Source organism: Neophocaena asiaeorientalis, unplaced genomic scaffold (genome assembly GCF_003031525.2).
Source record: "Neophocaena asiaeorientalis asiaeorientalis breed wild unplaced genomic scaffold, Neophocaena_asiaeorientalis_V1.1 scaffold680, whole genome shotgun sequence".
NCBI lineage: Eukaryota > Metazoa > Chordata > Mammalia > Artiodactyla > Phocoenidae > Neophocaena > Neophocaena asiaeorientalis.
Window position 1 is genome coordinate 561,193 of NW_020171816.1, and position 15,983 is coordinate 577,175.

Genomic DNA, 15,983 nt, shown 5'->3' on the forward strand with positions numbered 1-15,983 from the left:
CTTAAGGAAGAGAAATTTTTTTAAAGAAAATGGGAAAATTTGTGCCTCCAGAATAAACAAGGCATGTGTTGCTGTTCCCATGATGGACGTGCAGTTTCTCTCTGTCATTAACTCCTCCCTAGGACAGCAGGCTCATGACTCAGGTTGGGCCAATCACTGGTTGCAGCTAGGGGTGCAGGGATGGGCATGTGACCTTGCAAACAGGGCCAATCAGAGCCCTTCCATGTTACTGGGTGAGTGAACAACAGGAGATAGGCTCACTCATCAGAAGGACGTAGCCTTGGAGTGGTCAGTAGCCTTCTTGCCCAACATGCAGAGAGGCACTAAGGATAAAGTCAAGAGACAGTTGGAAGCGGAGGTAAGACAAAGAGGAACGAGCAGAACTGATGATTTTATTCAATTCCCTGGATCCAGCTCTGCCTTGTCTACCCTCGGACTTCCAGTTACATAAGCCAATATCATCTTCCTCCAAAAATCCACACACAAATCAGAGAATGTCATTTACAGGCTCAAACCCCTCTAGTGAATTCCCATCACACTTAACCATGGGAACTCTTTACTGTGACCCATGAGGCCCCCGATCTACCCCAGCCTATGCCTCTCTCTGGCCTCCTTTCCTGCCCTCTCCCCTTTGCTGTCTCACCCCAGACACGCTGGACCTCCTGTTCTGCCAAGTGGTCCTCTGAGCTCTCTTCTGTAACCAGGGCCTTTGCACTCACTCTTCCCTCTGCCCCCGGGTGCTGCTAGCTATGCAGGTCTCAACCGAATATCACTTCACCAACAGGGCCCTCCCTGGCCACACAATCGAAAATACCTGGGACTTCTCTAGTGGTCCAGTGGTAAAGACTCCACGGTCCCAGTGCAGGACGCCCGGGTTCAATCCCTGGTCAGGGAACTAGATCCTGCATGCTGCAACTAAAGAGCCCACATGCCACAACTAAAGATCCCGCATGTGGCAACGAAGATCCCGCATGCTGCAACTAAGACCCGGCACAGCCAAATAAATAAATACATAAATAAATATTTTTTTAAAAAAGAAAGAAAGAAAATACCTTCGAAGCACTCTGTAGGTAATCACCCAGTTTATCCTCTTCACAGTACTTATTCTTTCCCAAAGCTTCTGCTACTTTGTCCCTTTGGGTGTCTCCTGCATCCTTGCCCCAACCATGAGCTCTTGTTTAGGTGGTCTTGGGACAGTGCACAGTGTGTGGTACAGAGCAGGGATCACTCCAGAAATGCTTGCTGTAGGATTAATCCTGACAACCTATTAATAGGGGCATAGCTCTTGCAAGGCTGCAGCCATGAGAATGGAGATTCAGCATCCCATGAAGAGGCTTCTCCTTCTCAACCAGAAAGGCAGAGGCCAAGTCTGCTCATCTATGGTTGAGCAGCCAGAGTCTTTGAAAGCACCACAGTGGCCCAGTTGCCAGGGAAAGGTCCAGTCTGGTCCCTGGGACAGAAAGTTCCTTCTGCCCACCCTCAGGGGTGCCTCCAGCCCTGCTCTCTGCCTTGAGGTCACAGGGCTGTGCTGCTGCCGCTGTGGCTGACTTGCCACAGTTTGGAAGCCTGGGCTTGGTTGTCTTGCCCAGCAGCCGAAGAGCAGCATCCAAGGAGTGGGGAGAAGACTGCACTTTGATGAGTACCCCCTGGCACCCTGCACCACACAGGGCATGTTCGCAGGCATTCTTGCATTTTATCTTCATGGTAGAGAAAACCAAGGTCTAGTACGATTTAGCCACCAGCTCTCACAGTAGCCCAGCTTGGAAGTGGCACTACTCGCAAGACTGGCCCTGCCAGCCCTGCCCAGCTCCTGAGCTGCAGGTTGCAGCCTGTGGCCTTTTGCATGTCTGCCTCTTCTGCAGACTGCTTAGCCTCACCCAAGTCAAGTCATGGGTCTAGAAGTTGCCCCTGCGAAACTCAAAGACCAAGCCTGGCTCTAGAAACCATAAGAACAGTGATGCCGCAGCACTGGGGAGTGAAGCCATCCCCCAAGCCGGGAACTGTTAACTCATCTAGATGCTTTGAAGACCCAAGGCAGTTTTGTCTACCTTTGGACAAAGAAAGCTACAGAGGAAACAATCTGTGTCCTGGGGACTCAGCCCAAAGACTCCTTTAGAAAAGTCATTTTTCGCGAGGGTGATGGGGGTTCACTCCCATCAAGAGCGGGAGCTCCCAGGGGCAAGCTGTTTTGGCTCACCCTCAGAGGGACCCTGGGAGATGATTACCCTCTTGAGGGGAGGCCTAGGTCCTGGCCCAGGACTGCAGCCACAAACTCAGTTCCTGTGGTGGGTGCGCAGCCCACACTGGAGGTCCCATCTCTGCAGCATGCCCTGAGGTGGGACTTCCCAAGAAGAGGAACCTGAGAGGTAAGGCTCTTTCTCCTGGGACTTCAGGGTGACCCTCCTTTGGGTTCTGGACAGGGTTGAACAAGGGCCTGTGCTAAAACTCCTGCACTCACCACCAGAACCTTCCCTTACCCAGCCCCCATCACCCAGGCTGTCACAGGCGTCTCACCTAAAATAGAACCTCTCCAAGAAACAGCTAAAACGCCCCTCAGTGACTCACATCCCAGATGGGCGTAGCTATTTCTATCCAGCCTCTTCCAGACGGCAGGAGCCTTGACCGTGCCCTCCCCCAACCCCTCCCAGGCTCAGGCCCAGGCAGATAGGGCCAGCATACAAGGCCACCCAAGGAGAAAGCTGGCTGGGGGATCTCTCTGAACCCAGCAAGACTTCCCTCTCTGCCTCCCCCGTGGAACTTCAGAAGCTTGCTGGGAGGGGCTCATCCTCAGCCTTTTCCTCCCTCCTCCAAGGTGCTTACCCTGTGTTAGGGGGATGGAGGCTGTCCACTGGGTAGGGAGGGAGATAGCTGTGCACCACCAGCCCACCTGCCCACCTAGGCTGGGTATACATGACCAGGCCTGGGGCAGCTCCCCTGGCTCTGGAACCAACAACAGCGAGAGTCTTCCTCGGCTGGACACAGTGTCTGTGGCTCCTGGGTACCCTCCTAGCTGGCTGCCCACCAGAATCAGAGGGCATGGCCTTCTACCAGTGTGACAGGGAACCTCTCTTAGAGTCTTGTTATCACATATCTCCATAAGCCCTTGGCCCATGGCCAGGAGGTGGGCAGGTCACAGACTTCATGTCCCAAGACCCAAAGATGGAGCTAAGGGGACTTCCCAGGGCTACTCTGAGGTAGATGGTTCTGCCTGACATCAGCTTTGGTCAAGCTGATCCTTCTTGCCAGCAAGGGGACCCATTGTGCCATCTCAGAGGCACAGATGCCCCTGCACCCAGCTCAGTGGGGGTCTGAGCAGCAGTGGGGATGGGAAAGCTCAGTGTGGTGTGCAGCCAAGAGCTGGTGCGCAGATGCGGGAAGGAGAAGCTACAGGAACATGGTTTCCCATAGGGAGCCAGTGCCTGCTCTGCCAGGAGCCGGCCAGAGATTCAAAAAAGTAGGCCTTGTGGGTTCCTGGCTCTGAAGGGACTTTCTCCCCGAGAAGAGCCTTTCTCAGCTGTTCCCTTACTTGCACTGGTCAATCACAGAAGGGCAGTAAGGCAGTGTAGCCCACCAAGGATCCAGAGGCCTGGGACCAGGCTGGGGGCTCTGTGAACCACACATCTGCGTGGCCTCTCCCTGCGGCTCCCTCCACTGGGCTCTGGGGCAGGAAGGGGAGTGGGGAAACTTTGGGGGAGGGGTTTCTACATCTGCACCTGCCACCCTGCATCTCAGCCCCAAAGGGTGGGATCCAGCCTTGCATGTCATATTTGGCCCCAAAGGATGCTGCCCAGGGAACCTGCTTCTGCTCCTGGGTGGGGCCTGCCGCACTGTCACCTCCATGGCTACCAGGAAGCTCTGAGGGCCCCCAGCAGTAACAGGTTCTCTTTCCACCATCCCTTCCCACGTCCCCACCAGCAAGGAAGGAGGGTGGCAGACGTCACTTAGCCTGCCTTCCTGCAGAGAGCAGCGGCTTGCCTCCGAGCCCAGCCCCGCCTGGGAGAGCAGGCATGCAGGGTGTCAGATCACTGCACTGACATCATGCCTGATGCTGCATTCATTCTTTTTTCCATTTTGGTACAAGTTGAAACATCACAGGAGCAGCTTATAAATGAGCCTTCCCTGCTGGTGCCAAGTCTAGAGATTCCTGGGAGGGCCCCACCGTCCAGTGTGACCTCATGTTCTTCCGGGCTGTGAGTCACTCGCCAGGCCTCGACAGGAGGAGGCACATAGCCCACTGTGTGCTGGGAAGAAGGGTGGGCCTGTGCCATCGCACTGCCCCTAGCATTAGACACATCACCTGCCTCATCCAGCATCTAGCTGCCCCAAGTCTGCCACCAATCTGCTTGGACTGTCAGCTGGTTGACCGCAGGTTTAGGGGCGGGTACCACAGGGTCCCATAGAGCAGGGCAAATTGATCCAGAGCTGGATCAGCCAGGCCTGGCCCACTGGGGAGGCCTGTGCCAATCTCATCAGGTCAGGACCCTGAGGGGGACCCTGGGAATCTGCCCAGCATCTGAGGCCAGGATTTGGGTCGTGGAGGCGGAACCCAATTGCTCCTTGGGGCTGGAAGGCCTCACTAGCCTGGAGCTCCATGAAAGGGAGAGAATCCATCCCCTTGCTGATCCTCCACCTCCCGATATCCCTCAACTCCCCCCCGATCCTACCCCAGACGGCCTACCCTCCCTCCCAGGCCTGTCCACTGTGTCCTATAAAATCTTCTGTCCAGGACTGAGCCAACTCCCCTACACCCCATCCCCATACCCCTCTTGGACCCCAGACGATCTCTCTAGGAGAAGCTGCACTCCCTGGATTTCAGAATGTGGCAATGCCTCACCTTCTCTTTAAACTCCCTAGGGCCCTCGGAGCTCAGCCTTTGGCTTCCCCACCCTGTTCCCCTCCTGGCTCCTGCTGCCTTCCAGGCCCCCTCATCATGCCTCTAGTCTCAGAAGTCCTTGGCCCTGGCCTCCCAGGCTTCCACTGCACTGACTCCCACAGTCACTGCAGATGGCAGCCACCCGCTAACCCACCTAACATCTCTATCCCTCAGCCTCACCCTCAAGCTTACCCTCGCCCAAAACTGTCTCTCCTCCCAAACTACCCCTGTGCCTGTCCTCCTCCATCCTCCAGATCATCTCCTAGGCCTCCCCACTGCAGTGGGTCTGGGGCCTTGTGGGGACCTCCCCCACCGAGCCTCTACTTTCTGTTCGTCCATGGGTCCTCTGCTTTCACATCCCTTCCTACCCAGCTAAATCTATGGTCTGCCGATCCTGTCACACTCTGCTCAATGTCTGTGCTCTCTTGACCTGTGTCTGCTCCAGAATTAGATCCAACTGCATACCTTTTTCTCCAGGCCTACACCTGAACAGCTGAATGGGTACCAGGCAAAGGGGCTCCACGGTAAATTAACTTATGTCCTAGCTTCTCCCGGGCCCCCCAGCTGCCTGGTTAACTCACTCCATCTCTCCAGTTAGCTCTTCTCCGCAAAGGCTGGTTCAATTTCTCCATCCCCATCCCTGCCTGTCATCTTCCCCTGCCTTCTGGATCAAATGATGGCCCTGCTTCCAGTGTCTCAAAAAGGAGCCACATAATAGGATGCCTCCTCCACACTCAGGATCTAGACCTGCCTATTCGGGGGCCCCACTCTTTCAAGCATGCCCCATCTCCCACGTGCCTAGGCATGGCTTTCCTCTCGGAGCTCAGACAGCACCACTGTCTCCTGCTTTTCAGAAACCCTCTCCTGCCTGCACACCTTCCCTAGTTACTGTCCAGGCTCTCTCCTCTCCTTCTCAGCCAAGCTTCTCAAGAGTTGACCACATGGATGAAGCTCAAAAAACACTGTGCTGAGAAAGGACTTACACAAAAGAGTGCATTCTGTATGATTCCATTTATATGAAGTTCTGGAATAGGCAAAACTCATCTACGGTAGATAAAAAATCACAGCAGCAGTTGTCCCTGGAGGAGGGATGAGGATGGACAGGGATGGGGCCTGAAGGGACTTTCTGTGGTGACGGGGATGTTGTCTGTCTTGACTGGAGGGCTTTGGGTGACACAGGTGCATGCTTTTGTCAAAGCTCACTGAATGGTACATTTAAGCTTTGTACATTTCATTCTATATAAATTTTACCTTAAAAAAAAAACCCTTAAATACTGATCTCTAACTAATGAGAGGCTTACTGAAGTGTTCAGTGGGAAGTATACTGATGCCAGTATATGGCTGTGAATCTCCAAGGTCTCCAGTCCTGACCTGCCTGCATGCCAGGGTCTTAGATTTGTCACCCTATTGCACTCCACTTGGGTGCTCACAGACAACTCCAACTTGACACGACCCAAACAGAAGAATTCTCCATCTCCATCTCCTACCCCCATGTCCACTACATTTCCATAACCTGTCTGTTTAGCCTCCAAAATACACAAGGAATCTGTCACGGTTCCCCTCCACCCCATGACCATCTCTACCCCAGCCCCAGCCTGCCTCTATAGGCTATTCTCCACACAGCGGCCAGAGTGTGGGGTGTGTGTGTCTGTGTGCTATTGTTGTATACATATACATCTATGAAGGGGAGTAAAACAAACATAACATAAAATGTGCCATTTTAGTCATTTTTAAGTATAGATTCAGTGGCATTAATTACATATATGATGTTGTGCAACCATCACCATTATCTATTTCCAAAAAGATGTTTTTAAATGCATACCTTACCTTCCCACTGCCATCATCCAAAACCCTTGACATCACATCTGGAGCCCCCAGCAGGACCTGCCTGCCCTCTGGACCTGGCTTGCACCCCGGCCCTCACATGGGCCACGTACTTCCCCTCAGGCCTCCCCTGCCTCCACCTGTCTCTGGTCCAGCATCAGTCTAACATCTGCAGTCTAACCTCCCCTCCTTGTAGAAGTCCCCAAGAGTCTTGTCACAGCATCACAGCAAGTCCCACCAGCCCTCCTCCTGGTCCTCCACAACCCTGACCCCCAGGTGTGGCGGTGTGTTTGCGGACGTGGTTACTGGTGAACGAGCTGCCTCTCCCTCTGACCCGGAGGCTCCCCAAGGCTGAGCAACACATCTGCTGCAGCTCTGCCTGAATCTCCAGTGTTGAGGAAAGTTCCTGGCTTATATATGGACTCAAAAAGCATTTGTGGAGGGAAGAAAGGATGAGAGGAAGGGAGAGGGCCACCCTCTGACTGAGTAGATACAAACAGGCCTGCTCAGGCCAAGTTTGAACTAACAGACAGTAGAAACGGCAGAACCAACAGGTGACCAGTCAGCAACTGGCTACTTTATGGAGCTTTCCTCCTCTGCCTCTTCCTGCCTCTGGACCCCTGCCTCTCCCCTTCTTGTCCCTTCTCCCTGCTTCTACTTTATTTCTCTCTTTCTACCCTTTTCACTCCATTCTTTTTCATGCTGTTTTCTTTTGCCCTCACATACAAAATCAGGTGTTTTAGGAATAAAATTTCGTATTTTCTGTTCTGATTTAATTTTACATTCATACTTAGATAACTTTACAGCCCCCTTCCATAGCTAAAAGTTAAGTGCCATGCCTGACAGCCACAGCTATAAAAAGCTCCCACTCCTGAACAGCCACCTCTTCTGCCTGCCCCCAGTGGCTCTGGCCTCCACCCCGTAGTGGCCCAAGCAAGGTGGCCAAGGGGCCTAGTTCCTGGGAGCAGGGACTGACAGCACGGCTAGCTGCCCAAGGCTGGCTGAATCTTGGGGGGCATTTCCCTACTGACTCAAGAGATTGTCTGGGTCAAAGTGGCTACTGCCAGGCAAACCACCCAAGGACTAGATGTACAGAGGGGAGAAAGGCCTCCCAAAGGGCCCGCCACCTGGAGATCCATTTCCTCTTTGTTTGGAGGTGGAGAGGGGAAGGCTGGGCCCAGGAAGGAGGAGGACACCTCTGCCTCTCCTCAGCTCACCGCTGATCCATGTCCTTCTAACACCTGCTCCTCTTTCCTCAGTGGCCCAGGCAGCAGTGTGGCCAGGAGGGAGCAGAGGGAAGGGGGCAAGGCTGGTGGCTGCAGCAGAGGGATCTGTGCTGCACTCACAGCACCACCCCCGAGCCAGATGGTGGCCCAGCCCTCGCCGGAAAAGAGTGGGATGCAGGCGGGAGAGGAAGAGGCTTGTGGCCACTGCATCTCTCCCTCCCTTCTCCACACCACCCACCCGGGTAAGTGCCTAAGCCCAAGGCTTGCCAATGGGGTGGGAATGGGGGAGGGCACAGTAGCTCGGTCTTGGCTTCGTCTCAGCAAAGTCTAGACCTTGGAACGGGCGAAGAAAGACCATGATCACTCTTCTGTAGTTTTCTTAGAGGGGCTTATAAGCAATTCTGAATAGAGCAAGGGAGGTTGAAGGCACATGGGCTGTCTGGACCTGGAAGGCTGGGGATAAGGTGGCAGCTCTGCTGCTACCCACAGGGGTAGAGGGTGGGCCTCCCACATGCAGGCTACAGCCTCACTTTAGGTGCTGCTCTGAGAGGATTCTGCTGATCCGACCGGGAAGCATAGGCGTGCAGTCAGCCCTGCCTCTGCACAGCACTCATTCCTGTGATGCTGTTGCTAGCACAAGGACAGACTCCACTGAAGGAGTTCCAGGCCAGGATGTGCTGCTGGGGCTGCTCTGAAAAGGGCAAGGAGGCCCCTGAGGGGGCTGACAGAGACAGGCCATGCCTGCCCCCAGCCACGGCTTGTCCTCTCCAGGAGCTCACTCCCACCCCCCTGTCCACCCCGACCTTACCTTCCCCCTCCACCCAGCTGGCTCATGGCCACACCCATTTCCTTCCCACAGCTATCAGAACAGGTGGCTCTGTCCCAGAGGAGAAAGGGGTGGCAGGCGTGAATGCTGAGTTACCGAAGAGCAGACAGGTGGGCTAATGTGGCACGGAGCAGGCTTGGGGCATCGGCAAAGCCACTGAGGCTGGTCCCTGGACCCTGCTTCTCCTTAAACATTCGGGAGGTTTAAGGTACTTGTGTAAGAACCCATATCCAGGGAGAGAAGAGAACAGTCTTCCTGTCTTTTCCCCATCACTGGGCAGTGACTTGGCTTAAATGCTAACACCTCTGGCTTCCTGGTCAGTGTGTCCTCACAGGGAGGGTCTTTTGTGGGTGGTGAGAAATGTTCTGACCCCACAAGGAAACCCCCAGTCTTTTGCCATGGTTTCAAACAGGTTAAATTATTTACCTGCCCTGAGCAACCAGGGCTGGAGATCTCCAGGAAAAAACAGCCTCCACCACGAAGAGTGGCCAGGATAGCCCTGCTTGCTACAAACCATCCTCAGCCCAAGCAAAAATGGACTATGAATAAGGAGAATGGGGATGGGAATCCTTGGGGTAAAACTGGAGACCTAGCTACTGGTTCTGGGTCCCCAGCTCCCTTGCTCCAAAATGAATCACAATAAACAAAGACTTGGTCTCCTCATCTGTAAACAGAGGGTGCTCTGAGCTGCTCCCTGACTTCCATGAAGTCTTAATGTGCTCCAGGCACTCAGACCCCCAGCAAAGCGCATGGGCAGGCATCTTCCTCTCAAGGCATCACAGCCTTGAGAGCCAGCCAACCCGGGCACAGGCAGGACAGCAAGTGCCACATCTGTGTGAGTGTGGTACCCATCCAGCAGCCCCTGGATACACTGGCCAGGAAGCAGTGGTTCCAGATCTCAGACACTATTCTGGCCACATGGGGCTGACCTGTATGTGATTCTCATCTCCAGACCTGGTGTGCTGTTTCCACAGGACCCAGCTAAAGTAATAAGATGCTGACAGATGCCATGAGACAGAAAAACCAAAACTCTGAGTTCCAGTGACCATTGGCCCAGCAGTGCCAGTCTTTTCCCTCCTTTCTACTCCTTTGTCCTCACATAGCCATTCAGCACGACAGTTCTATCACATTCCTAATCTGTGCTGCAACTTGAGTTACCAACCAGCCCCTGATTCTCTCCTTGTGACACACACGATAAAAGGTTCATTTTCCATGGTCTCATTTCCAAAGATCCAAGAGCAGATTCATTAGTGGTCTGAGAGGCATGAAACCCTCCAAGTCACTTGTGTGGTGGAAAGCTGAGGAACAATGCATCCTGCTCACATGCCCTGATGAGGCTAAGGTGACCTTCAAGGCAGGATGCAGGACCCAGGCTACCTCGGCATTACCACACTAGCAGTTTCAGGCACAAGTTCGCACCCCCAGACAGGACCCCAATTAAGCTGCCCAGTGGCCAGTGTCTGTAGTGCATCTGTGCTGGGACTGGCAGTCCCCCCACCCCTTTCCACTCTAGCTGGGCTACTCCTAGGAAGTGAGAAGTCAAAAAAGGAAGTGAGTAATCAAAAAAGGAAGTGAGTGTTGGAGCTGAAATTCCTGGAAAAGGTCACTCTGCCTGAGCCCCTGCCACCTACACCAGCCTGACTTCAGAACCCACCCCTTGCGCTGCCCAGAACCTCAGGCCAGGCAGGAGCCCAGCCCAGGACACCAGGGCAACCCCACAGACAGCCTTGTTTGCTGATGAACATCATGTTAGAAGGGCCAGAACAGATGTGGTTTGACCAAGGTGGATCTATCAGCAGGTATGTGGGCAAAACTTGCAAATGTGCTTTCTCGTTACGTGGAAGCATGACCAGGGAAGTGAACCTGCTTTTAGTGAAGTGACAAAGGGCAACTGCTCTGACTCAAGAACTAGGCTCTGCCAGCCCCTCAGGAAAATGGGCCGAGGGTTCTCTTCCTTGACAGGAACACCACTGAAAGCCAACCGTGAAGAAGAAAAGGTTCTGCTTGGAGACCATGGCAGAAAAGGGCATCCACCAGGCGAGAAGCTGGAGAATGGTCAGCACTTCCCAAACTGAATGCCATGGAACAGCAGCCCCTAATGTTCAGTGAAAGCAAGTCTGGGAAAGGCCACCAGCAACAGCCCTGTCTTGGAGCTCCTGCATGTATATGCCTTGAAGGACCTGGTCCGGAGGCCCGCTTTTCACCAAACACTGTGAATCTGCAGTAAGCTGGAGGCCCCTTTCCTCCAGGCCCTGAGCCCCGGCTTCCTCCCAGCACAATGAGGCAGATGGACCGAGTGTCGCCAAGGTCCTCCCACTCTGCTGTTTTTCCAGGCACAGCCAAAGGCTGGTTCCCCTCCCACCTCACCAAAGGTCCTAGGCTGGGGGAGTTTGTTGTGTGGGAAGGACTGAGATGCCCACCAGGAAACTGGTGCCACCGTGTGCGGCTCTCCCTTGATCTCCGCCTACCCCACCCAGAGTCGTTCGGGTCCTGCCGCTCTAGTGAGCGTTTCTGGAGGCTGAAACCTGGGAGGCAGGGCCAGCACAAGAGGGGGATCCCCACAGCAGCCTCTCTCATCCCTGCCTGCCAAGCCTCCCTGCTCCTGTGAGGCTGGGTGCTTCTGGCTTCTCGCTAGCAGTAACACCCAGGTGAGCTTCCCTGGCCTTAACCACACTGTTCTAAATACTGAGGAGCAACACTTGCCTAACTGATCAGTGCAGGGATGGGTTGTTTCTAATCACGGATGTAATAATCACGAGTGTACACGCCTCCTCAGAAAGCCCCCACACTCCAGGAGCGACTGCAAACGCACTGAATCATCTCCCCACACCGGCAGCTCCTTCCTTGGAATCTCACACTTACCTCTCGCAAAGCACACGTCCCACACCCACAGCACCTCATATCACAAATAGACCCCGACCTGTGAACAATTATTCTCACTCGTCCTCCCGCCCATGTGGTCCAAACGGCTCCTGCTGCTGATAATCCCAGCTGTGGGCATGCAGTCACCACTCTCCACCTGGCCCAAGGGCAGAGCCCTGGGGGTCTACCAGAGACTTCTGTGGGTTACCGCGGAGGAAAGGGAGGAAGCTGACAAACCCACTCATTTCAAAGGCATGGCCCCAGCCCAGCTAGTATATTGGGGCACCCAGCCTCCATGGCACCAAAGAGAGGCTCAGGGGCTTGGCTGAGCATCCCACAGCAACTCAAAGCATGCCAACACAGCAAGGGTGGGGCTGGGAACCCAGGGTCCTCTGGGGGAGAACGCAGGCCAATCTCATGGAAATGGCCTTGCAGTGGCCTCTTGATGAGTGTAGGACACTGCCTCCATGTGGATGCTTGGCCCCCAGTCTGGGTCTCTACTTTACCCCAAGGTTGTTTCTTGGGATGGGTAGCTGCTCCACCCCATCAGGCCCCAGCTTACTGGAACGGAAGCCCAGGGGAGGCGGTTCCTGAAGCCCAGGTGGGAGGCAGTTTCCTGTCTCCCTTAACACCTTGCTCCCCTCACTGGCATCCCTCTCCAAGACCCACTGTCAGGGAGAGAGGCTGGCCAACGGCCAGGGAGACTTGCCTCCCTTTGGGCCCTGCAGCTGCTCATGGCCCTCTCCAAATGAGCATCCACTGGGAAAAGTTGTCCGTAAGACTGTCGTTGACCCTCCCTAAGGCCATTTTTCCAGGTCAAACTTGGACCAGGTAAGAAAGCGTCTTCTACTCAGGACTGAGCCCAAGCTTTCAGAAGGTGCAGGAATCCCTCAGGACATCTGGGGCCAAGACTTTTTCTCTGCTACCACATCTGGGAGCCAGAATACAAGCCCTGGGAAGACACAGAAGCTGATGGCCAAGGGAAATGACCAGGAAAAGAGAGCTGGTGAAAAGGGAAACCGGGGAGGCCTGGGAAGGCAGGTGGGATGGAGGAAGCCGGCGCAGAGCTGATTACCTGGGTGAGATGAGGGTTGGGGTTGAACCCACACTGGTTGCAGACCTTGTTGTGACACTGGGTGCAGGTGTTGAAGTTTGGCTGGCTGGGGGTTGACGTGAGATCCGAGGTCTTACATATGGGACACAGCGTGCTGCTGGGAAGGGGGGCGATCTGGGGGACGGAGTAGGGTGATGTGGGGGTGCTGCCTCTGTCCGGTGACACAGAGGGGGACCGCCCTGATCTCTGCGTCCTGCTGTCTACCTGCAGCGTCCTGCGGGGGCCATCAGCCTCCTGGCCAGCTGGGCCCTGTGCCCTTGTCTCCTGGGGGCTCTCACGGCTGGGAGCAGGAGAAGAAGGCTGCTTTGGGGTTGGGGAAGCTGCTCTCTGGCTACCCAGGGGCTCCTTGGGGTCCAGTCTCCTGGAAACGCTGAAATGACATTGAAAATGACGATGTTAGAGATATACCTTAGAGAAGTCCCCTGCAGAGGTCTCCACCAACCTAGGTGACTCTGCCAAGCCCCGTTGCCACCCTCCTCTGCTGCCCAGTGGCATATCACAGCCCCCACTGGCTGAGTGCTGACTGACAAGTGTCCCCTGACCTGAACCGTCAGCACCAGGCCATGTGATCGGCTCATGAGTGTCCCCTCTTACATCCCACTAAAGTGCAGAGTCTGATTCAGTAGGTCTGGGGTGGAGTTTGCACTTTTAAGAATCTCTAAGGTACTCCAATAAAGCTGTTAAAAAAAAAAAAAGAATCTCTAAGGTGATGCCTTTACTATAGTCTGCAGACTACACTTTGAAAACCAAGGCTCTAAACCTATACATCAGTAACACCTAGGCTGATTTTAAAATTTCTGACTCTCAGACTGCACCCCAGACAAATTACATCAAAATCTGTGGGGACAGGACCCTGGCATTACTATTTTTTTCCTCCCTAAGTGATTTCAACATGCAGCTAGTTTAGAGCTACTTCCCTGGCAGGTCTGTTACATCCTGGCTTGTCCACTTCAGAGGCCGACCCCAGGCAGTTGCAGGTGAGGGTGGGAAGGCACTCCAATGCCCAGTTAATTCCATCTCCATTAACTGGCAAACCATCAGGCTAAACTCAATGCCCTATATTCCTTCTCATTTGACCCAATTTCAGTTCATTTCTGCCAGTTTTCCAATTTGAAAAAAGTCGAGCACAAAAAGCCAAAAGCAATGCTTCATATTGCTTCCCTGAAATTCGATACTTGCTTCAGTCTGTATTCATTTGGGTGGATACTGGCACCCAGGCGACAGGGCAGCCTGGCTGAGAGCCACTGCAGAGGCCCGGCCACAGCCGCCTGTGGAGCATCCTGGCCTGGCCCCTTCAGCCCCAGTGTTCCTGGTCCTTGTAGGGTCTGACTAATAGGAGGGGATTCTAAGTTTGCTGCCTTTATATGAAGACCATCTGCTTGCCAAAAAAATTCAGGAGCCAACTGAAGGATGCCTTAGGACAAGCTATTTCAGAGGGGAGACGAGGAGCTTCCCTGGCGAGGCCCACTTCAAGACACTCTGCAGTCCTTCTTCCCTTCTGAGGAACTGCTGGGGAAGAGACACACCCTTGGTCTAATAAAGACTCTTCCAGGAAAAAGAAACACTGTTGAATGTCCATCAACCAACAACAGAATACACCCATCCATCCAGTCTCACAGACCTGCCACTTTCTTCTTCAGTGGGATAACCAGAGTCTGAGTCTAGCCCCTCTGAGCCACCTTTGCCACCAGCTGTGAGGCCCAGTGTGGTGGTGGCTGCAGCCATCTCTGGCCCACACCTGGAACCTGGGCTCTAGGGCCTTTCAGTAGACTAATTTCTAGGTATTGTAAAGAAATAATCCCACTTGGCTAAATTCATAATTTCATTTTTTACTTAAATTATTTGGGGCTAGAATTTAAAAGCAGCCCTTGAAAGCCAATCAGAAACGGGCTTCCCTGGTGGTCCAGTGGTTAAGACTCCACGCTCCCAATGCAGGGGGCCTGGATTCGATCCCTGGTCAGGGAACTAGATTCCGCATGTAGCAACAAAGATCCTGTGTGCCGCAACTAAGACATGGCACAGCCAAATAAATAAAAAAAAATTTTTTTTAAAAAGCTAATCAGAAGCTACGAAGAGCCCTTTATAATATGTGAAGAGACTGTAGCCCCTTCTCAGGCTGTGCAAGGTCAGTGGTTTCTCCTGAGAAACTTAGCAATTTCTACTGTGTTTGTTTTGCATGAGGTGTGACAGGCAATCTTCCGTGTACACAGTGACTTTTTAAATTCAGTGTTGCCTCACAAATTCAGTGTTGGACACTTAGGGATCCAAATTCAAGTTAACTTTCAACTCAGCTGTGGTGACAGTGAATAAACAAACAATGCCCATTGCACCCAGCAAAGTCTGCACTTGGAAGGGCAACGCTCCCTGCACAGAGGCCTGATGTGTGTTCACACATCATACGGTGACTGTAGTTGACACCTGGCAATCACAATACACGCCCATGAGCCCTTCACTCTCCTGTCTCCTGGATGATTCCTCACACCTCTCCTTGATCTGCAAGCCGCCAGCATGTCCCTCCCTCTCCTTGCTGTCACTGACGACTTGCTCACCATCTCGCAGGGAAAGCGGGAGCCACTGGAGGGGAATTTGTACATTTAAGGCCTCTCGGCGTCTGTCCCACTGTGTTTGCCTGTCTGTCTCCTATTCCCAAGGCCCACTTCTCACCTTCACAAATTCTCCCCTCTCCTTCATCGTCCATGTTTACCTCTCTATTTGGATGATTTCAATGGCCATACAAACATGTGTCTCCCATCTTGAAAAAGAAAAAAGAACTTTGGCCCACTTTCCCCCTCAGCTACTGCCTCATTTCTCTGCTGCTCTTTACAACAACACTGCTTGAAAGACTGGTCTCCACTCACGGCCTCCAGCTCCTCTCCTCCCTTCCTCTCAACCAATACAGCCTGGCTGTTGCCCATCCTTCCACAGAAATCACTCAGGTGACAGTCACCGGTGGCCTCCACATCATCAAATCTGACAGTCGCTTCTCAGTTCCTCCTCCCACCTGATCATCCCCAGACCAGCAGCGGAACTTGAAAGCGCTGAGCATTCCATCCTTCCTGAAATAAGCTCTCCACTGGCCTCCCGGAACACCACCCTCTCCTGGGCGACCTCCTCCCTCCTGGCCGTACCTTTCCAAGCTCTTCTGCAGGTTCTTCCTCGTGTCCCAAACCAGGGACCCCACTTCCTACACTGCAGGGACTTAGCTTTTGTCCACACAAGCATTTCACAAATGTACACAAACCCCTGAGGCTCAAGACA

At 53.6% G+C, this 15,983-nt stretch overlaps 1 protein-coding gene across 1 annotated transcript in view; it reads right to left on the minus strand.

The window, feature by feature from the left end:
* BSN (bassoon presynaptic cytomatrix protein) overlaps positions 1–15,416 on the minus strand; it is a 38,818-nt gene extending 23,402 nt beyond the window's left edge. The window contains exons 1-3 of the mRNA XM_024737731.1: positions 15,390–15,416; positions 15,208–15,299; positions 12,687–13,095 (exon numbers count right to left, since the gene is read on the minus strand). Of these exons, the coding sequence (XP_024593499.1) occupies positions 12,687–13,095; positions 15,208–15,299; positions 15,390–15,416 (528 nt within the window). The remainder of the gene's footprint in view (positions 1–12,686; positions 13,096–15,207; positions 15,300–15,389) is intronic.
* Between the last annotated feature and the right edge of the window lie 567 nt (positions 15,417–15,983).